Source organism: Peromyscus leucopus, chromosome 4, assembly GCF_004664715.2.
Source record: "Peromyscus leucopus breed LL Stock chromosome 4, UCI_PerLeu_2.1, whole genome shotgun sequence".
Taxonomy (NCBI): Eukaryota; Metazoa; Chordata; class Mammalia; order Rodentia; family Cricetidae; genus Peromyscus; species Peromyscus leucopus.
In genome coordinates, this window is record NC_051066.1 from 145,822,530 (window position 1) to 145,841,296 (window position 18,767).

The window sequence follows — 18,767 nt, forward strand, 5'->3', positions numbered from 1 at the left end:
CAACACTTACAACTTGAAAATATAAGAATGTGCCAGGCGGTGGCAGCACACACCTTTAATCCCAGCACCTGGGAGGCAGAGGCAGGCAGATCTCTGTGAGTCTGAAGCCAGCCTGGTCTACAAAGTGAGTTCCAGAACAGTCAGGACTACACAGAGAAATCCTGGTTTGAAAAATCAAAAAAAAAAAAAAAAAAAGGAAGTGTAAGAATGAAGATGGTAAGGGAGAAATCAAAGAGTATCATTCTGGGGACAGCTGTGCAAGCTAGGTGATATCTGGCTGCTTAACAGAGTTCTTCTACCTTTGTTAGCATCTGCAAATTCTCACAAGGTTGGGGGACTGAATCCTAAATCCTATAGATGGAACTATGAAAGTTCCTCTGTCCTTTCAGTACCCAGGGTTAAGCAAAACTGCAGCCTCTGGCTTCCACTGCTTACAGCACACTCCACAGATTTGCAGCTATAACAGAAACAAGGCACATGCAGCAGAGAAGACAAGAACACACAAGCTTGCTCAACAGGTGTTTATTAAGGCTTGTATTCTCCTAGAGGACAGGTATCCGATGTTGTCCACGACTCCGTACAGGCAGTAACAGCTCAAGGAAGTGACACGTTCTAAATACAAGTCTAAATAATACAGCTTAAATGGTAACGGAGAGGGTCTTTTGGAGTAAATAGTTTTAGAAGGTATCTGCTCTCTAAGACAGTAAGGATCCTCTACAGTGGGCGCGTGCAGATTCAGTATGCGAGGGCGTCGGGCATGAGCACCACTTTCATGCTAACTCCAACTCCAGGTGGCAGTGAGCTCCTCCACGGCTCCTCATTCCACAAAACATGATAGCAAATTCGTTTTCTAAAGAATTTTTTGTTTTTGCTTTTTTTTTCACCCATTCAACAGGAAAAAAAAATTAGACACACAGTGAAATTTACAGTTGGCAGCAGCATCCATCACACTGCCTGTACTATCAGATCCTACATTTAAAGCTTAGCGTTACTGGTATAAAAACTTAAGACAGCATCAGGATTCTCAAGTGAAGAAAGAGGACGACTAAAAATGATCGTTGAACAACTAAGAATGTCACAATGCTGAACCAGACTTAAAACACCTTCTAGTTCCTTGCCACACAGCCCCAACCTCATGCAGTGGCAGATGGTGGCAAGGAGAGCGCTCTGTGTGGGCACTGAACTATGGACAGCTTCTCCAATGACAGCTGTGGTTACACTTGAAAACTAAAAGTTATCTGTCTAGTAGGAAACTCAAAAGGGCAGGTTAGCATTCTGATGGATACCACAGATAATAAAATGGCAAGCCACTTCAGTACTGTGAGGAGACGTCAACAGCACATGCTGAATGGGCTCGTTGTTTACTGTAAAGCAGTAGAGGGCAAGAAATATGAAATATCCTATAGGGATATTAAATGACTGGATATAAGAGTAAGAACATAATTTCTGCCAAAATAAAAATATCTTTGGGATGTATTAGGTGCTTTGTTTTGAAGAGTATTTATATTTTGCATTAGGTCAATCTGACTGATAAGCTGACAAACAAAATACTCCTTTATTAGTGAGTTCTACAATATTATAATACATAGAAAAATACAAATGAATGCAGATCCATCTGGCAAAAATGAACTACAAAGATAAAGATGCAACAATCAACCCCGCACGAGGACGACACTGGAGCTGACTCGGAGACAGCACCAAGCATACAGCTTTAAAACTCTGTTTTCAAAGTCAACCATTAACCAAAAACAAAATGGTTTGTCCTTATTGTTTGTTTCGATTCTGCCTTTCCTGCAAAAAGAAGAGAAGAGGTTAGCTCATGATTTGCAGGTAAAGGCACACAAAGGTGAGGCCTGAGGCCACTTCATGGGTTGCAGCCAAAGATGGGGATGTGTGTTTGTTTGGTAATCCCTATGGACCTGGTTCTGAACTACCAAGGAGCCTGGTCCCACAGACCAGGGCAGGGGTCACCATTTATATTCAAGCACCACACACTGTCCTATCCTCTCTCAAGAAGTCCCTCTGCACAGAAGGCATGAGGTTGTGTCTAATCATGTGTCCCCTAGCCACTCACCTCATGCCTCCCCTCCCCCAACCCAGCCAGCTCTCCCTCATGTGCCAATTATGTTACTAAAGAAACATAGAACTATGTAAAGCATCTGCACTCAAGGGGAGGACTGGCGTGCACAGAGCACTCCAGCATGCCTGCTACACAGGAATAATTTTCTTAAATTTTCTCTCATTTTAACAAACCAATGACTCAGAGAACATCAAGTCTATCCAACAGGCTAAAAGTAAGCTCCAAGTCAGGGCTAAGTAGAAGGGCAGGAAGACAAGCTAGATCCATCTAGTTAAAGCCCTTTGCACCAGCTCAAGTTCCCTCTGGCCTCCAGCAGTAGTGACCAAATCAGGGCATAACTCCTCAACTGGGCTAACCCCCTACTTCTACAGCCAGCTCCCCACCCCCAGCATGCATGACACATTAATCTGAGACTTACATACAACTCTTTCCTGCTGTTTGCCTGCCTGGTTTAGAAGCCACCTTGTCTTTCCTAACAATGCAGCATCTAAATTCAGCCCATGACAAAGAGTATCTCTGATGCAAGGAGCATGCACTACACCCACACACCAAGCACCATGTTCTGTCCTAACCCTTCTAAGACCCTCTGTAAAGCAGTCGTGTTGCCTGCCTGCCTCTCTGTCTCTGTCTCTCTCTGTCTCTGTCTCTCTCTCTCTCTCTCACACACACACACACACACCCCATTCCCATTCTTCCTCATGCTCCACCACTGTCATTCATGTTACTGGAGAAAGAGCATAAATACTACACCTAGAGGTTAAAGGTTGGGTTCCTAGTACGGTCACCCTAGGTGCGTACTAAGAGAAAGCTGCTAGCAAAGTACCCAGTTTGCTCAGTTTGGATTTTGTTTGTTTTGAGACAGGGTTTCATGTATCTAAGGCTGACCTAACTCCTGATCCTCCTGCCCAAACCTCCTAAGCATTGGAATCACAGGTATGTGTGTCACAGCACCTAACTACACTCAAGAGTATGAGAGTAACACCAGTACTTTTCTTTGGGGCTAAGCTGAACTAAATATATGCCAGGCACAGAGATGACTACTAACCAAAGTCCAAAGTGAGGCCTTGCCACTGTGAGTGTTCCTCTCACACCTCTGTGTGGCTCTAATCTCAAGGAAGTGGCAAAGCACCTAGATCAATGAGTAGGTGGATTACTACTAAGAATGTGTAACCCTCTACCATGAAGTGTAAAGAGGAAAATTCTCTTCAAGCAGAAGCCTGTCTCCCCTGAATGCAATGGCTGCTAGTAAAGCATCTGGAGGAGGGAGACAATGTCTGGCTCCTTCAGCCTTCAGCCAACAATGGCTACAAAGTCTGCCACCAGCTCTTTAAAAAAGTAACATTACTCATAAACTTTATTGAGAGGGGGGTGAGGCATTGTTGAAAGAGGAAGCTCAGGTCATCCTTAGAGGCCCAGAAAACATGCTTGAGTATGCTCCTTAAATTCTCTACCCAGTCTCCAAAGTCAAAGGCTGATCAGCTGAATGTGTATGTGACATATCCCTGAGGCCTGTCAGACTAGGGTCAGAATATTGTAGATATTTCCAACCAGTAGATATTATGCAGAACACTCAACTATCACTATTTTAAATACCCTAAGAAAAGCCTGTTTATAGATTAAACAAAACTGTATAGGGATGGCAAGGTGACTCAACAGGCTAGGACACGTGCTGCTAAGCCTGACAACCTGGGTTTGATCCCCAGGACCCACATGACAAAAGGAACGAACCAAACCCCATTATTTTACACACACAAATACATGTGTAAAACGTAGTAGGTAAAAATAAATTTAAATTAAAAAAAAAAAAACAAGGTATCTGTGACCCTATCTCAAAAACAAAACAACAAAAACCAACGTACTCATCACCCAGTGCTTAAGAGACAGAGGCAGATAAGATCTTTGTGAGTCCAAGACTAGCCAGAGCTATATAGCGAGACCGTGGGGGGGGGCACCCAAGTTATTAGAACCAAGGCCAGCCTGGTCTACAAAGTGAGTTCCAGAACAGCCAGAACTACACAAAGAAACCATGTCTCGAAAAATGAGAGACAGAGAGACAGAGAGAGAGAGAGAGAGAGAGAGATCTCTGAAAGGGAAATTGAAATTGTTAGCTATGTTTTACTTTCTAAACACCAGATGTTACTTAAATTGGTAAGATCTAACTGTTAATGATGAATATAAGATGGTATAAGATGGTCTGTCCTCAGGTAAGGAGAAGGGGGCGTGCGTGCGGCAGGGGTGTGTGTCTCCAGGGGCCTCAAGCATTTTGCAGGCACATTTTAGCCCAGAGGAAGGAGAAGCTCTTCACTCTATCCATCCCACTTTTTTTTTTTTTTTTGAGACAGGGTACTCACAGAGATCCATCTACCTCTGCCTCCTGAGTGCTAGGATTACAGGTGTGTGCCACCATGCCCAGCTTCCCACTTCATTCTTAAGATGAGATGGCATTCCTCAGCAGCCCAGACTCAATCCCAAGACACCTGAGATTCCAACTCCTAGATAAACCAATAGCCCAGCCTCTTGGGAGGGAAAATGGAGTACCTGGTAGGCAGCTGGCATAAGGCACAGCAAAAAGTATGAATCATCTAAGGACTGTCCCACAACTGGGTAAAGAGATCCTTGAAATTCCGCTAGAATAATTTTTCAATGATCAGACTATTCATTTGTCTTCTTCAATAACAAAATTTAACATTCAACTCCATGAATAAAAAGCTTTGTGGCTGGGCTATCACAGTTTGGGTAAGAGTCACCAGTCCTCCCTAAGATGCTCTTCAGGATGACCTCTAGTATACTTCAAAAGGTATAAGGACCACCAGGGATCCTGACCAAATACCAATAGCTTGTAATCCCTGCAGATCACTCAAAAGGCTTATCACAAGACCACAGAGTTAACCAGAGATCTGACAGACACTGCTGTCTAAGAACCAAGTTTATAATTTAACTTTTAAGATGGTAGAATTAGGGGGCTGGAGAGATGGCTCAGTGGTTAAGAGCACTGACTCCTCTTCCAGGAGACAGGTTCAATTGCCAGCACCCACATGGCAGCTAACAACTGTCTGTAACTCCAAGATCTGACACCCTCACATAGACATACATGCAGGCAAAACACCAATGCAAATAAAATAAAGATGAACTTAAAAAAGAAAGAAAGAAAGAAAGAAAGAAAGAAAGAAAGAAAGAAAGAAAGAAAGAAAGAAAGAAAGAAAGAAAGAAAGAAAATAGTATAAGATGGTAGAATTAGGGGCTAACACTGCTTTTGCCAAGGACTGCGTTTGATTCCCAGCACCCACATCAGGAAGTTCACAACCATCTCTAACTCTAGTTCCAGGAGATCTGACACCCTCGTCTCACTTCTGCAAGCACCTGCACACATGTGATGCATGTAAACTCATGAAGGCATACATGTAAAAACTTAACAAAATTCAGGTGTACAGTTAAAAAAAAGATATTAGAATTTTTAAGACACAACCAGATGAGAGGCAGAATTTTATACCTAAGCTTAGCACCAATCTCCAAGACCTAGTACATTTTTTTAAAGAACTGATTTTTCTTTTGTTTTGTTTTTTGAGATTTATTTCTATGTGTACGAGTATTTTGCCTCAAATACTCGTACCAGACCACATGAGTACAGACCACATGAGTACAGTCCCCTCAGAGGCCATTAGAGGGTGTCAGATCCCATAGGACAGGAGTCCCAGTTGTTAGCTGTCATATGAGTGCTGAGAACTAAACCCAGGTGGTCTGGAATAGCAGCCTATACTCTTAATCGCTGAACCATCTCTCTAGCCCCACCCAGTGCATTTTAATGGAACTCTAAATATTCAGTAAAGGAAAACTGAGTATAAACACAAATAGCTAGCCACTACATAAAAGGACCTAAGTTTCGCTCACTATTCCTGTTTTAATGCAGGAAGATGCTGCACTAACAATACTGTGCTAAGACAGTGGTTCCAGATGGTCTGATCTACAGATGTCCCAGGGATCTTTGGTTTCTTCTGTTGTTTTTAAATTTATTTACTTGTGTGTGTGTGTGTGTGTGTGTGTGTGTGTGTGCGCGCGCGCGCGCGCGCGCGCACACACACACACATTAGTGTTTTGCCATGGGTGTCAAGTCCCCTGGAACTGGAGCTACAGACAGTTGTGAGCTGCCACATGGGTACTGGGAATTGAATCTGGGTCTTCTGGAAGGTCAGGGCTCTTAATCACTGAGCCATCTCCCCAGCCCCCTGGCATCTTTGGTTTGTGTGTGTGTGTATAATGAGGCTAGCAGAACAAAGTCACTAACAACCCATTTCTAAGAACGTATGTTACTGTTAAGGAATGCCTGTTATTTTATACCTAAAAAGCTAAACCTATATAATTTCAGTTATGGAAATAAATGTTATCCCTTCCTTAATGCTTTATCACTACTTGGGATGAGGGTTAACTTAATGGCACTATCAGCAGTATTACCACCTGGACTTCTCTACACTATGCTCAAAATATTTACTTATTTATTCACACAAGCAAGTCATCTAACTCAGAAAACAGAAAGACTGGAAGACAATCCAATGATTACCCGCCCATGCTGACTGACATTTCATAAAAGAAAGAATCTCAGGATGAATGCTCTTGGGTAATAAAAGCTTCATAATACATATTGAGACCGTTTGTCTCATTTCTGAAAACCATTTCTGTTCTGAAGAGCAAATGGACTCACATCAGTTAGGACCATTCCCAGCTAAATGGACCTAGCCATATAACCATAATCATTAACTATAAAACATCTGGATCCCAAGTCTGCTTCCCTCCCTGCTTCCCCCCATTCTTAGTACTTAAATGATGTGGGTTTAAGCTTCCCCAAGCTGCAGACCTTTTGAGTTCCTATAAGGAAGACAGAAAATGACCTTTAGGCCCAGAGCTTCTAACTGCTACATGCAGTGTTCAAACATGAATGCTTGGGCAGGTGGGACATTAAGGCACAGCAATGCCTACTACATGGGCAGTCTCCTTGGCCTCCATGGCACCACATGAACACCAATTTCTAAGAGTGCTTGACTGGACAGAAGCTAGGAAGAACCAAGATCATGTTCAGAAGTAGCTTCCCTGCATTTTGTTCTTAAGTATGTACACAGTGGTTCAGATTACCATGTCTCGTAATAGGAAAGTGACAGATTTTTATTGACATCTACTCAAACATCATACCACTGGTTCATCCCAATGATGTGATAGCTAAGTTAAGAGGTGACACTTGTACTGTCTCAGACTACTCTGACTAAGGCTAGCTGGGAACATATCACCGGACCATCAACGAACTGCCCATTACACTCCAGCTTGCTGTGCAGGTCACCTGGCATGCAGACACCTGCTTAACAGGTGCCTAAGGACAACTTACCTTGCGCACCACCTCCTCTTCCTCTTGGCGCTTCTCATAATGAGAAAAGTCGTCAAAAATGGAGGTTGTATGCTTATAGGAAGCAATAATTTTCAGCACTTGTTTTGCTTTTTCTAAGGGTACCTCCTGTGTATCACGGGAGTTTGTGACAGGTTTGTTGTCATTATTCTCAAGTCTGATGTGCCGCAGTTGGTTATTGGGTACATCCTTGACAAAAATCCACTTCACATCAAACTTCCCCTTCCATTTGTCCTGGGACCAGACTCCAGCACTGGTGCCGTAGTCCACAGGGGACTTCATCTCTGCTACCCCACAGAAATGTCCACTCCCATTGACACTGAAGAGCAGGTAAACAGGCCCCTTGCTGCTCATGGAGCGGAAGGCGCCATCCAGGCGCTTGTTGCCATGTTCAGTGCTACACCAGATGGAGTACTTGATGGAGCGGTGGATGTCGTCCTCAGAATAGCTCTTGATGATGAACACCCGCCCACTCTTAAGATTCCAGTCAAACTCTTTAGGGTTATAGCTGTGGGCAGCTTTCAGTTTCTCCAGGACAGGGTGGGATTCTACACTTGGGGCAGAAGTAGGCTGGGCATTTCCAACGGAGTTACTGTCATTGTTGGCCACTCCACTCTGCCCAAATGCTGCATTTCTATTTCGAGGAGCCACCCAGCGGGGTTGAAGTGGCTGCTGAGGGCTCTGATACTGTGGCTGGACCAAGGGTGGGGGCTGAACAGGGAGAGGCTGAGCTACCTGCTGGGGCTGTGGGGCAGCCTGGGGGGATGGTGTTTGCTGGGGGGCCGAGGCCTTTGGAACAGGGCCCTTGTTATCCCAAGTACCAATGTCCATGTTATGCTTTATAGGTGGAGGCGGCAATGCACCCCCCACTATTGGCCCACTCTTTGTTTTCATCTTAGGCTGCGGTTTTGCAGGCTTGCTGGCAATGGCTGCCCATGAAGTTGGTTTTGAAACTGGCATGTTTACATTTGTCCCACCATTGCCAGAAAGGACACCAGTCAGTGCCACACTGTTGACAACTGAACCAACCGTCTTAACTGCAGAGGTGGTAACATCCCCAATCTTCAGGCCAACCATGCCCTGCTCCAGACTGTTCATCCCAGGGGCCTTGTTGAGGGTATCACTGTGAAAACCTGTCTGCCCATCAACAACTGTGCCACCAAGGGAGCTTGGTGGGTAGGTGTAACTGCTCCCATAGGCTGAGCTCTGAGTCTGCTGCCCCTGAGAACCACTTGTCCCCCATGCTGAGAATGCAGGGTTTTCAGGGAAAAAATTAAATCTGTGCTGGTAAATGTTGTTCCCCAGACCCCCAGGCTGCCCAAAAACAGCATCATGCATGAAGTGATGGTCTCCATTACTAAGTTGTCCATAGGTAGTGAGATATGGGATGGGAGGGTCCCCTGCAGTGGACCATGGTGCCTCACTGAGGGAGTAAGGAAATCCAATGGATGGTGGATAGTAGCTGGACAGGTAAGGATCACTCATCGAGGGATAACTGTTACTCTGTAAAAACAAAATAGGTGGTAAGTTAGATTCCTGTCATACAGTCTGTTATGGCAACCACCTCATACATAGGCAGAGCAGAAATAAGCCTAATATAGCACAGGATTATTTTTCCCTAAAAGAAAGCTATGGTTACCAATGTCAAACCCAGAAAATTTGGTAACAAATGCAACCCAAGCTGTTGCCTCAAAATATAAAGCCTCACTGGGTAGTGGTGGCCCATGCCTCTAATCCCCGCACTCAGGAGGCAGAAGCAGGCGGATCTCTGAGTTTGAGGACAGCCAGGGCTACAGAGAAACCCTGTCTCAAAAATCAAAATATAAAAATATAAAGCCTCTTTTGTACTTGAACTCAGGTGAAATGACCTGAACTCAGGTGATATGACCCAGCCAGTCCTTTTGCTTTCACCATCAGAGGAATCCAACCCAGGCCTGCAGCAGTAATGTTTATAAATGAACACTGATAACAGAGTAAAGCATGAGGACAGTGCACTGAGATGGCTCCAACAGTCAATTAGGACCAGCAGGCTCCAGCTCACTGCCCCTACTGACACACCCGGGCATTGGTATTCAAGGTCACTCTTCAAGACCCTTTTCTATACAACATTCCTGATAGCTACTCCAGCTGGGGTTTTCTAAGGGTCTGTCCTTCACTTTTCATGGTTTCCTAGGCACACTCATGGGTGCTCAGAGGAGAACACGATGCTACCTGGCTGGTTCCAACACCTTTGCTAATATCAAGTCCTTGGAGTTTAAGAACCCTGCTATGAGTCTTCCTAAGCCCTAACTCTATCTGCAAAAGGAGCTTCTGAGAGTGGCTTTAAGGGATAGGTTACAGGGCAGAATGATATGAGAAAGGATGGAATGCTTCACCATCTTGACCTAGTTGCCTTTCTACACCTCTAAGGAGTTACAAAGGCTGCAGGTGTAGACTTGGCAGCTTTAGGATAACATGTCTTTGGAAACACTTAGCTGAGGTTTGGTCAAAATCAGGCCCTACCCACAGACAACATAAAAGAGTTGCTTTAGGCTCAATTTCAGTTTTTACTTCAACCCTACTGACAGACCAGTTTCTATTACCTCCACTGTATTTCTTTTCAATCTCTGAAAGTGAAGCATCAGTGAGGTAAATGAAGATATCTTCCTAGAGTGGCAACCTGTGCTCAGGCAGACATGTCTAGTGAAGTAAGAAAGTTCCACTTGGCACCACACCATTTCAGAACTATCACTTAACACGAAGTAACTATTTCCCTGTTAATGAAAACTTTTAGCAACTACAAACGAGTCATCATAAATATTCTATAAACATAAAAAAAACTTGAGTTCATCTTCTCTTGAAAGGATTTCAGTGATTCTGGCTCCTCCATTGCAACCTCCTATTGTGTGCCTCCTCCCAGCACTCCTCAAAGGAGTTTGAGCAGCAGGGACAGGAGGAAGAAATCAATGAGGTCTGGGTAGAAGAAGCCTTCCTCTGTGAGGTAATCATACAGATTCCTTTCACGGATACAAAGGAAGACTGGCCCACCTCAGTAACCACTTTAATGAATGAGAAAGGCAAAAGAGAAGGGAAGATAGTGGTATGTCATTCCAACCCACTAGGCATCAAATCAACAGAGAAACAGCAATAAGGATTCAGAAAAGATGCTCGAGTCACTCTGACTTATACTTAAGCCTTATCTGAGACTGACACAATTTAGGATTATAATCCATCACATTCAGCATATCTCTCAAAGCCATCCAAAGAACAGACATAGCACACAGGTCACAAACAGAGCTATGCAAACAGCCCACCACACACTCAACATCACACAAGAGGTGGCCCCCACTATTCCCCAGCCTGTACTGGTGAAATGCTACTTGAATACAGTAGATTCACGAACAACACGTTCCTAACATCGCATCCCAAATCCTAAAACTGTGCTTCTTTCAGATCCTTACACAAAGATCCTAGGTAACTTTCTTTGCAAAAAATCACCCCACCTCAAGACAAGGGTGTGATGATTCAACTAAAAATGTACATGTAGAAATACACATGTAGGACAGAGGCAGCAAGGCAGCAAAGAGAAGCAGTCAGCAGTCCAGAAGGCACAGACGTGGGAGACCTCATTGCTTGAGTTGTCAGATGGAGGATGGAATAAGCAATGATAAAATTAAACCCCACAGAAAAGGTAAAATCACAGATAAAAAGGCCATTGTTTACTAAGTCTCCTGACAAGTGTTGCAGGCATCCAGGAGGTTGCCCAAACACCGAGCCACACCCTCCCTCTCCCTTTGAATCAGTAGCCTCACCTCTCCTAATTCTCTCTATCCTGAGAGGCCACAGGCACTGTGAAACTGTACTTTAGCCCAATCCCAGTTTTTATCACAATCCCACTGACAGACCTGTTCCTATTACATCTATCATATTTCCTTTCAATTTCTGAATGTGAAGCATCAGGCTACTTTGTGAAGCTATCTCAACCAGGCCATTTTATGCAGAGGAAACCTGTAGCTGCTGTTTCCGCAACTCTGTAAGCCAGGCTGAATGCCAGCCAGTTCATGATATATACCTTTCCTGGGAAGGAAGTGGTTCCCATCAGTCTTTAGTATATGCTGCCTACTCTAGTCTAGATATGCAACAACTTATTTCAAATATACCCTGGAAATACACTGGGGCTGCTAGCGAAGCATGCAGAGTCTGTCTAAGTCCTCCACCTTCCTCTGTATGTCCAGGAACAAGTTTGGGTTTACATTCACTAGTAAATGCCCCAGGCAAGACAGTCTCTTCTGGCTTGGTGGCTCCACAGGGTAGTTTAAGCTACCAGTAAGAAGTGGTTTATCAGAGACACAACTGAATAAGTTACACAAGCAAAATCAAAGTTGTTTTTCACATTTAAACACTTCTGAGTAAAAACACTTGGGTTCCCACAGCTCTTACCAGACTACTGGGTAGTGCCATATCTAAGACTTCTAATCAAAGCCTGGGTACAACAGACTACACAAGGGAGGCAAACACATCTTCCAGGCAAAGCCAGAGGTCACTGACAGATGACAATACAACTTGGAACTCTTAGGTCTCTTCCTCCTGATAACTGGGAAAATTAGATAAACAAAATAGATATTCCAAAGAATTAAAGAGAATTTTTTATGACCATGGCTGTTATCCCTAGGTTATTCGGAAACAGTAAAGTATAATAAAGCCATAAATCTGTTCTAGAATTAAGAACTTTAAAAAATAAAATTCCAAGTTTAATTACCTTAAATGAGAGGGATGGGGGATGGACGGACAGACACAGACACACACACAGACACACACACAGACACACACACACAGACACAGACACAGACACACAGACACACACACACACACACACACACACACACACACACACACACACACACACACACGACAACAACTCTGAATGAGTAGAACACTTCCTCTGCCCTTTTCCCAAAAAGCAAAGGATTCTGAGACCATCTGGGTGACTGACACTGGAAGGAGATGTAGAACAGTCTCTTCCAAGCCCAGCAGATCATCTCTGGAGCATGCTGAGACACATGTACTTCACTGAATCAAATCAATTATGTGCAGGCCGGAGGTGGTGGCACACGCCTTTAATCCCAGCACTCGGGAGGCAGAGGCAGGTGGATCTCTGTAAGTTCGAGGCCAGCCTGGTCTACAAGTTCCAGGAAAGGCGCAAAGCTACACAGAGAAACCCTGTCTTGAAAAAAACAAAAACAAAAACAAAAACAAAAAAAAAAAATCAATTCTGTGAAAGGAAAGCACTGAGGGCAAAGCTGAAAAGTGACCAAGTGACTAGGACTCCTGGGAACTGCTGTCAAGCAGCAGGACACATTTGTTTCAGGAGATAACCACAGACAGAGGAAATTTTAAAGAAAAACCGGAACACTACACACTGACTCAGCTAGGCACTTTCTTGTCTTTCTTCAAAGCTGATCCTGATCCTTCTGAGACTAAAACGTCAGTTCCTTATCTGGCTGATCAACATGTGGAGACAGCAGTTTCTGATAAGGAATTTCTTTATCTGTTTAAGCAATTTACTAAGGAGCAAGTAAAGACCCACTGCATCCTTTCACTGCCTCTCTGGGAAGCTGTAGTGGTAGCAAATCCCTCTTTACTGGGTACCACCACTGGACTTTTTAAGAAACTTAACCACAAAAATCTAAGCCAGACACAGGCTTGATAGCCAGGCACATATGTGCTAATCCTGAGCCTACCAGAACTGCCTAGACATGGCAGTAACCCAGGTATCAAGTTTCTCCCAGATCTTCACAAACAACAGAGGCTGCATATGCCCTAACAAGGCACAGCATTATTTAACTTTACTTCACTCTGGGCTGCAGGTGGAAACACACACACACACACACACACACACACACACACACACACACACACACACACACACACAGCCTGATTTAAAAAAAAAAAAGAAAACTTGGTGACTGGGTAGGCTCAATTTTCAAGATAAGCTAAGAGCTCCCAAGGCCAGCAGTTCCTCACAAATGAATACAGAGGTACAAATTTCAATGTGGCCACATGAAACAACATAAGTGACAGTGTCTATTTAGATTCTGAACCATCTTTGGGCACAAGGATGTACTACAGAAAGCAGGGAGGCAGATGGCATTTTGGTCCCAAATGAAGAAACAAGCAACATGAAAGACAAAAGACCCCTGAAGAATGACTAAAGGCTCCAGCTTCTCCAAACAGGTAAATGGCCATCATGCTGGTCCTCAGCTGTTTCATTCTTAAGCCTGAAAGCTTCCTGTGCTGCTGCTTCCTACCTACCTCTTAATAAAGTTGGGCATGTCTAGAAAATCTGCCATCAGGAGCACACATTTACTCTTAATGTGCTGGTTAAGTACTTTGCTAAAAGTACACATCTGAACATAGAGACACCAAAGAGCCACTTGAAAGCTATTCACTGGGAGTGCTACCTTGAAGAATGTTCCTTTTCATGGCTTCCGCAAGAGAAGACTGCAATGCCACCCAACTGACAGCAGGGGGCGGAGGGAATCAACTCCACTTTTTAAAAAACCCTCTTGAGTCCCAACTTTATAAAAACATTTCAAATGTAGTAAAGCAATCCTAGTTCCTTGTTTTAGTTAATATTTGGTACATACCACTACTAAGAAAACCAGGAAATACGATATTCAAAAGAATAGGTTTGTTTAACTTCTTGTCCTTGCCATGGTCAACAGCCCATGACTAAAGCCAAGTCAGCCCTGCAACTCCATAGTGCCCAGATATTCAGGGGCAACAATATACAACCCTATAGGTTAAGGCTCCTTCAGACTCTTGGGCTTCTGACACGCTGAATGTGGTGGGAAGGAAGATGGAGAAAAGTTGTAAAATGCTCTAAGATGATCTAGAAGGGGCAGATAAGGAGAAAATAAAATAAAATAAATAAAAAAAACAAGGCAGGTAATCCATTTCCTTCCAGTACAAGGACCAGGCAAAATCTTGCTTTACTCTAAATATGCAGCATGCATTTAAAAGTAGCAGTCACTATGGTTTTTTGTTTTTTTGTTTTGATACAGGTCTCACTATACAGTCCTGTCTGGCCTTGAACTCAAGAGATCCAACTAGCTCTACCTTTGAGTACAGGGATTAAAAGTGTGTACCACCATGCCTACCTTGCTGATGGCTTTTAACCAGGGCAATTCTATTGCCAGAAGACTTCTAGCAGACAATTTTTGTGGGAAGCTAATTAGGGAATCTAGTGGGTGGAAGGGACGAGGGATAATAACTGGTGATCCTACAGTGCAGGGAACAGCCAAAACAATGCTTTGGCATAAAATGCCCATGGGCCTAGTAGGTCAGGGGAAAGAGAGGACATGAAGGTGGAAGGGGCATGCTGGGGAAGTGTGAAACTTCTTTGATCAACATATACTGTATGTACATATGAAATATTCAAAGGATAAATACAAAAAATGTTTTGTTTTTTGTTTTTTTTTTTTTGGTTTTTAATTGTCTGGGGCTAGAGAGATGGCTCAGAGGTTAAGACTTGCTGCTCTTACAGAGGACCACAGTTCAGTTGCCAGCACCTAGGTAGACAGCTCACAACCACCTGTACCTCCAGCTCCAGAGGATCTAACAACCTTTTCTAGACTACCAGGTTACTTGTGCATGTGCACACACCCATGCTCAAGCCCACACACACACTTAAAAAATAAAAGTCTTGGCTGGGGGTATAGCTCAATTTAAAATGACTGCCACCCAAGCATTAGGATCAGAGTTTGAGTCCCGCCCCCCCAAACCCACGTAAATGCCAGGTGAGTGTGGTGGCCTACATGTAAAAACAGGAGATTCCCAAAGCAATTGAGACTTAGCCACATTGGCAAGCTCTGGGTTTAAGAGACCCTGCATCATTGAAGAAGGTAGAAAGATGATAGGACATTAACATCAGGATCGAATGATACGTGCATTTGATCCCCCACCCACCCCACCTCAACAGACACATACCTGTGCCCATACATACACATGAAAATGAAAGGGGGGAGGTGTTTTATGGTGCCAAAGGTAAGAAATCCTGAAATACCTGAGAACATAGGCCCTTGAAGCTTGCTGTACCATATCGGTACTCTGGGTGCTTTACACACCCTTTCTAATGCCAATCTTCCAACAATCCTAAGAGCAGTTCTATTATTCTTTTTCATACAACAGGAAACTAAGGTTTAGGGAAGGTAAGTCACCTGATGCACAGAAAAGGAAGGGGTCTGTTGCACTATCTACTGATCTACTCTCCTAGATCATAACTCCAACTCTCCAGAGACAAAATGAACACAGCACAAAGCTTCAGGGAACCACACACTCCTTTACAACATAAAAAAAAGTTCTCTGGCCGGGCAGTGGAGGCACACACCTTTAATCCCAGCACTCAGGAGGCAGAACCAGGTGGATCTCTGTGAGTTCGAGGCCAGCCTGGGCTACCCCAGAAAAGGCGCAAAGCTACACAGAGAAACCCTGTCTCAAAAAACAAAAACAACAAAAAAAGCTCTCTGTCCACAGCCCACAAGTGCTGAAGGTCAGCTAGAAGTCTGCCTGTACCCAACTTCAATGGGGTGCTGTTCCACAGAAGAAAACAATCTTCATCACTCAGGCCCAGCAGAGAGACCTGCTCAAATCAACTCTTCAAGACTGATCATTTTTAATACTTTCTAGCCTGCCTCTTTCCTGTTTAGGGTAGAAAAATAGAAATATGATAGTAAAGGTGTTACAACGAAATTATTAAAAAAAAAAAATGCTAATAAAATAAACTCACCGGATTGGACTGTCCAGAAAGGTAGGGCTCAAAGTCATTGTCATGAACTGTATCCTTCTGATGCAAAGAACCATTTTGTACTAGAACAAGAAGTTGCAAAATATTATCTTCAGGCTTTAAAAAATTACTTTTTTTTTTTTTTTTTTTTTTTTTTTTTTTTTTTTTGTGACAGAGTTTCTCTGTGTAGCTTTGGCGCCTTTCCTGGAACTCACTCTGTAGCCCAGGCTGGCCTCGAATTCACAGAGATCTGCCTGGCTCTGCCTCCTGAGTGCTGTTATTAAAGGCATGTGCCACCACCGCCCGGCCAAAAAATTACTTTTAAGCATGGGAACCTTAGTAAAGTCTATTTTCAAATTTTAGTAGATATGATCTTATTTCAAAATGGGCACACTCTTGAGAGCTGATGTTTACATGCCTTATTAGAATGGCATTGCACAACTTTCCATAAATTGAATTACATTTTTATAAAGATATAATCATAATTTGGTCAGGTCATTTTGTTGCAAATAAAATAAATGGCAAGAAACTTACAGCCAGACTTTTGATGCTCCGCCCTGACCCCAGAGGTAGGGACTGAACCCAGGGCTTCCAATATGCCTGCAAATGCTCTACCACTGCCCCCCAGCTAATGAAATCTACAGGGTCTCAGAAGATTTATGCCAGGCAAACCGAGGGCACATGCTCTAAGAGCCCAGTTATGCATGGAGACCGGAAGAGGGCAGGATGCTCAGTTGGAAAGGGCTGTAACCCAAGCTCACTATCATCTGATTCTCCACTTACTTTCCACTGTTACAGTGCACAGCCAGTAAAGGAAAGGAAAGGAATGGTAAATAAAGTGCTGGGCCTTTTCCAACCTTAAAACACGATGAACCATATTTGGTTACACCCAAGTAACAACAACATACACTGGTTAAAAATTTAGTGTCACTTTGCAAGACTGAGTTTTGGGAGTTTATTACAAGCCAGAATATCACAGATGACAATAAACTTACAATGACTGTAATTTAGGGTGGAGGGCAGAGCCTACGAGGTCCACAGGCTAGCTGACTCTCCCCAAGAGCCATCCACTACCTAGCAACAGACTCCCCACCAGGTAACTGTTATTGCAGAGTGAAGAGGGAAGGGCTTAACTACTCCGGGTACGCCTTTTTTTTCTAGTCCCCCTCCAATCTGTCAAATATCCCGGAAATGGAAAGTTTCATCTCCTCCGAACTGGCGGAGGAAACTAAGTTTCCGATTCCAGGCAAGGTTGATGGACTTTCTCTTGTCCACACAGACTGACAAGCTGCCCCGTTTTCCTCCAAAGTCGACTTCCCGGAACGCTCCTCACCTTTATTATCTTGTCCTTTTGTTCTCTGCGTCGCCGCAGGTCAGGATATGCGGGTGGACACCACCCAGTCCGGGAAAGGAAACACAAAAGTTACTATCCGCAGAATGCTCCACAGAGGACGATACGACCCCGGCCCGGCCTTGCCTTCAGCTCTCCCATACTTTGACCACGGCCAGGCCCAGCGGGCCCCGACGTCGGAACCCATAACTCCGGCCCGGCCCGGTATCCAGGTCCTCGGCCCGGAGCCCCAAGCCCTGACCCGGCCTCTCGGTTCCCAGCCCGGACCCCGCACCCCCAGCCCAGCCTCCAGGTCCCCGGCGCGGCCCAGACCACAACCTCTGTCCGCGACCTGGCCTCGTGACCGTAGTCCCGAGGCGCCCCTACCTGGGGGTCCACGCTGGTGGCCGACATGCTTCATGAAAAGCGCGGCGCGGGACCGGGGCGCCGCCGGCTCGGGCCTCCCGCGAGGCCGGGCCTGTCACGCCGCGCGCGGCCCCGGGCCCCGCCGCCAATTCTGCGGGCGCGGCCGGGCGCGGCGGCAGCTGTGGGCACGCGGGCCGGAACAGCGGGCGATAGCTGGAGGTAGCGGACAGGCTGAGGGGTAGCCAACTCGAATGGCGGCCGCGGCGGCGGGGACGAGGCTGCGCGACGTCAGCGCGCGGGGCAGGCCGGGAGCGCCGTCGAGTCGCCACCATTGCGCCTGCGCGTCGTCGCTCCTCGCCCAGAATTTCGCGCTTGGGACTCAGTCTCGCGCTGAGGGGGCGGGGCGAGTTGGGGAGTCACGTGGGGCTCCTGGGGCGGTGCCTATTGAGGAGGAGGTGGGTGGCTGTGGCTAAGCTACACCTGTTCCAGTGGGGCTAGAGTTCTGTCTGTGTTGTGCAGGCTACTTCCGCTGCCCTGCAACAATCTGGGCTTAAGAGGGGAGTGCCAGTATGAGACCAGTGTTCGCGTTAGGTTCTGAACCCGATTCCCATCACCCGAGAGGAAAAGACAAGGGGCCTTTGAGGAAGGCTAGACAGCCCCCTTTGGGCTCCAAATTCGTGGAGAAAACTCAGCTCATTTTTCACTCCTCAAAGAGTCCCCAACAAAACTCACCCCACTAGACATTCACTTTCAGGCAGGCTCCTTGGTTAGTGAACCTGTTTACCCCCACTCCCCCCGCGCGCGCGAGCCCCAACACACACACACACACACACACACA

General features: G+C 45.1%; 1 protein-coding gene across 1 annotated transcript; it reads right to left on the minus strand.

Moving 5' to 3' along the window:
* Nucleotides 1-506: 506 nt before the first annotated feature.
* Ythdf1 (YTH N6-methyladenosine RNA binding protein 1) lies at nucleotides 507-18,214 on the minus strand. The gene is made up of 5 exons (XM_028885316.2): nucleotides 17,951-18,214; nucleotides 17,567-17,591; nucleotides 16,237-16,316; nucleotides 7,452-8,972; nucleotides 507-1,791 (listed from the first exon to the last, which is right to left on the minus strand). Exons 1-5 carry the CDS (start codon nucleotides 17,975-17,977, stop codon nucleotides 1,765-1,767), a joined length of 1,680 nt encoding a protein of 559 aa, XP_028741149.1. The 5' UTR covers nucleotides 17,978-18,214; the 3' UTR covers nucleotides 507-1,764.
* Between the last annotated feature and the right edge of the window lie 553 nt (nucleotides 18,215-18,767).

What these genes read in the sequence shown, in the direction of transcription:
- Ythdf1 (XM_028885316.2), bottom strand. Translation starts at nt 17,977, where the DNA reads ATGTCGGCCACCAGCGTGGACCCCCAG. An exon ending in CCACCAGCGTGGACCCCCAG is followed by an intron (nt 17,592 to 17,950) that starts GTAGGGGCGCCT and finishes GCGGCGACGCAG; the next exon opens with AGAACAAAAGGACAAGATAA. An exon ending in AAGAGGAGGTGGTGCGCAAG is followed by an intron (nt 1,792 to 7,451) that starts GTAAGTTGTCCT and finishes TTCTTTTTGCAG; the next exon opens with GAAAGGCAGAATCGAAACAA.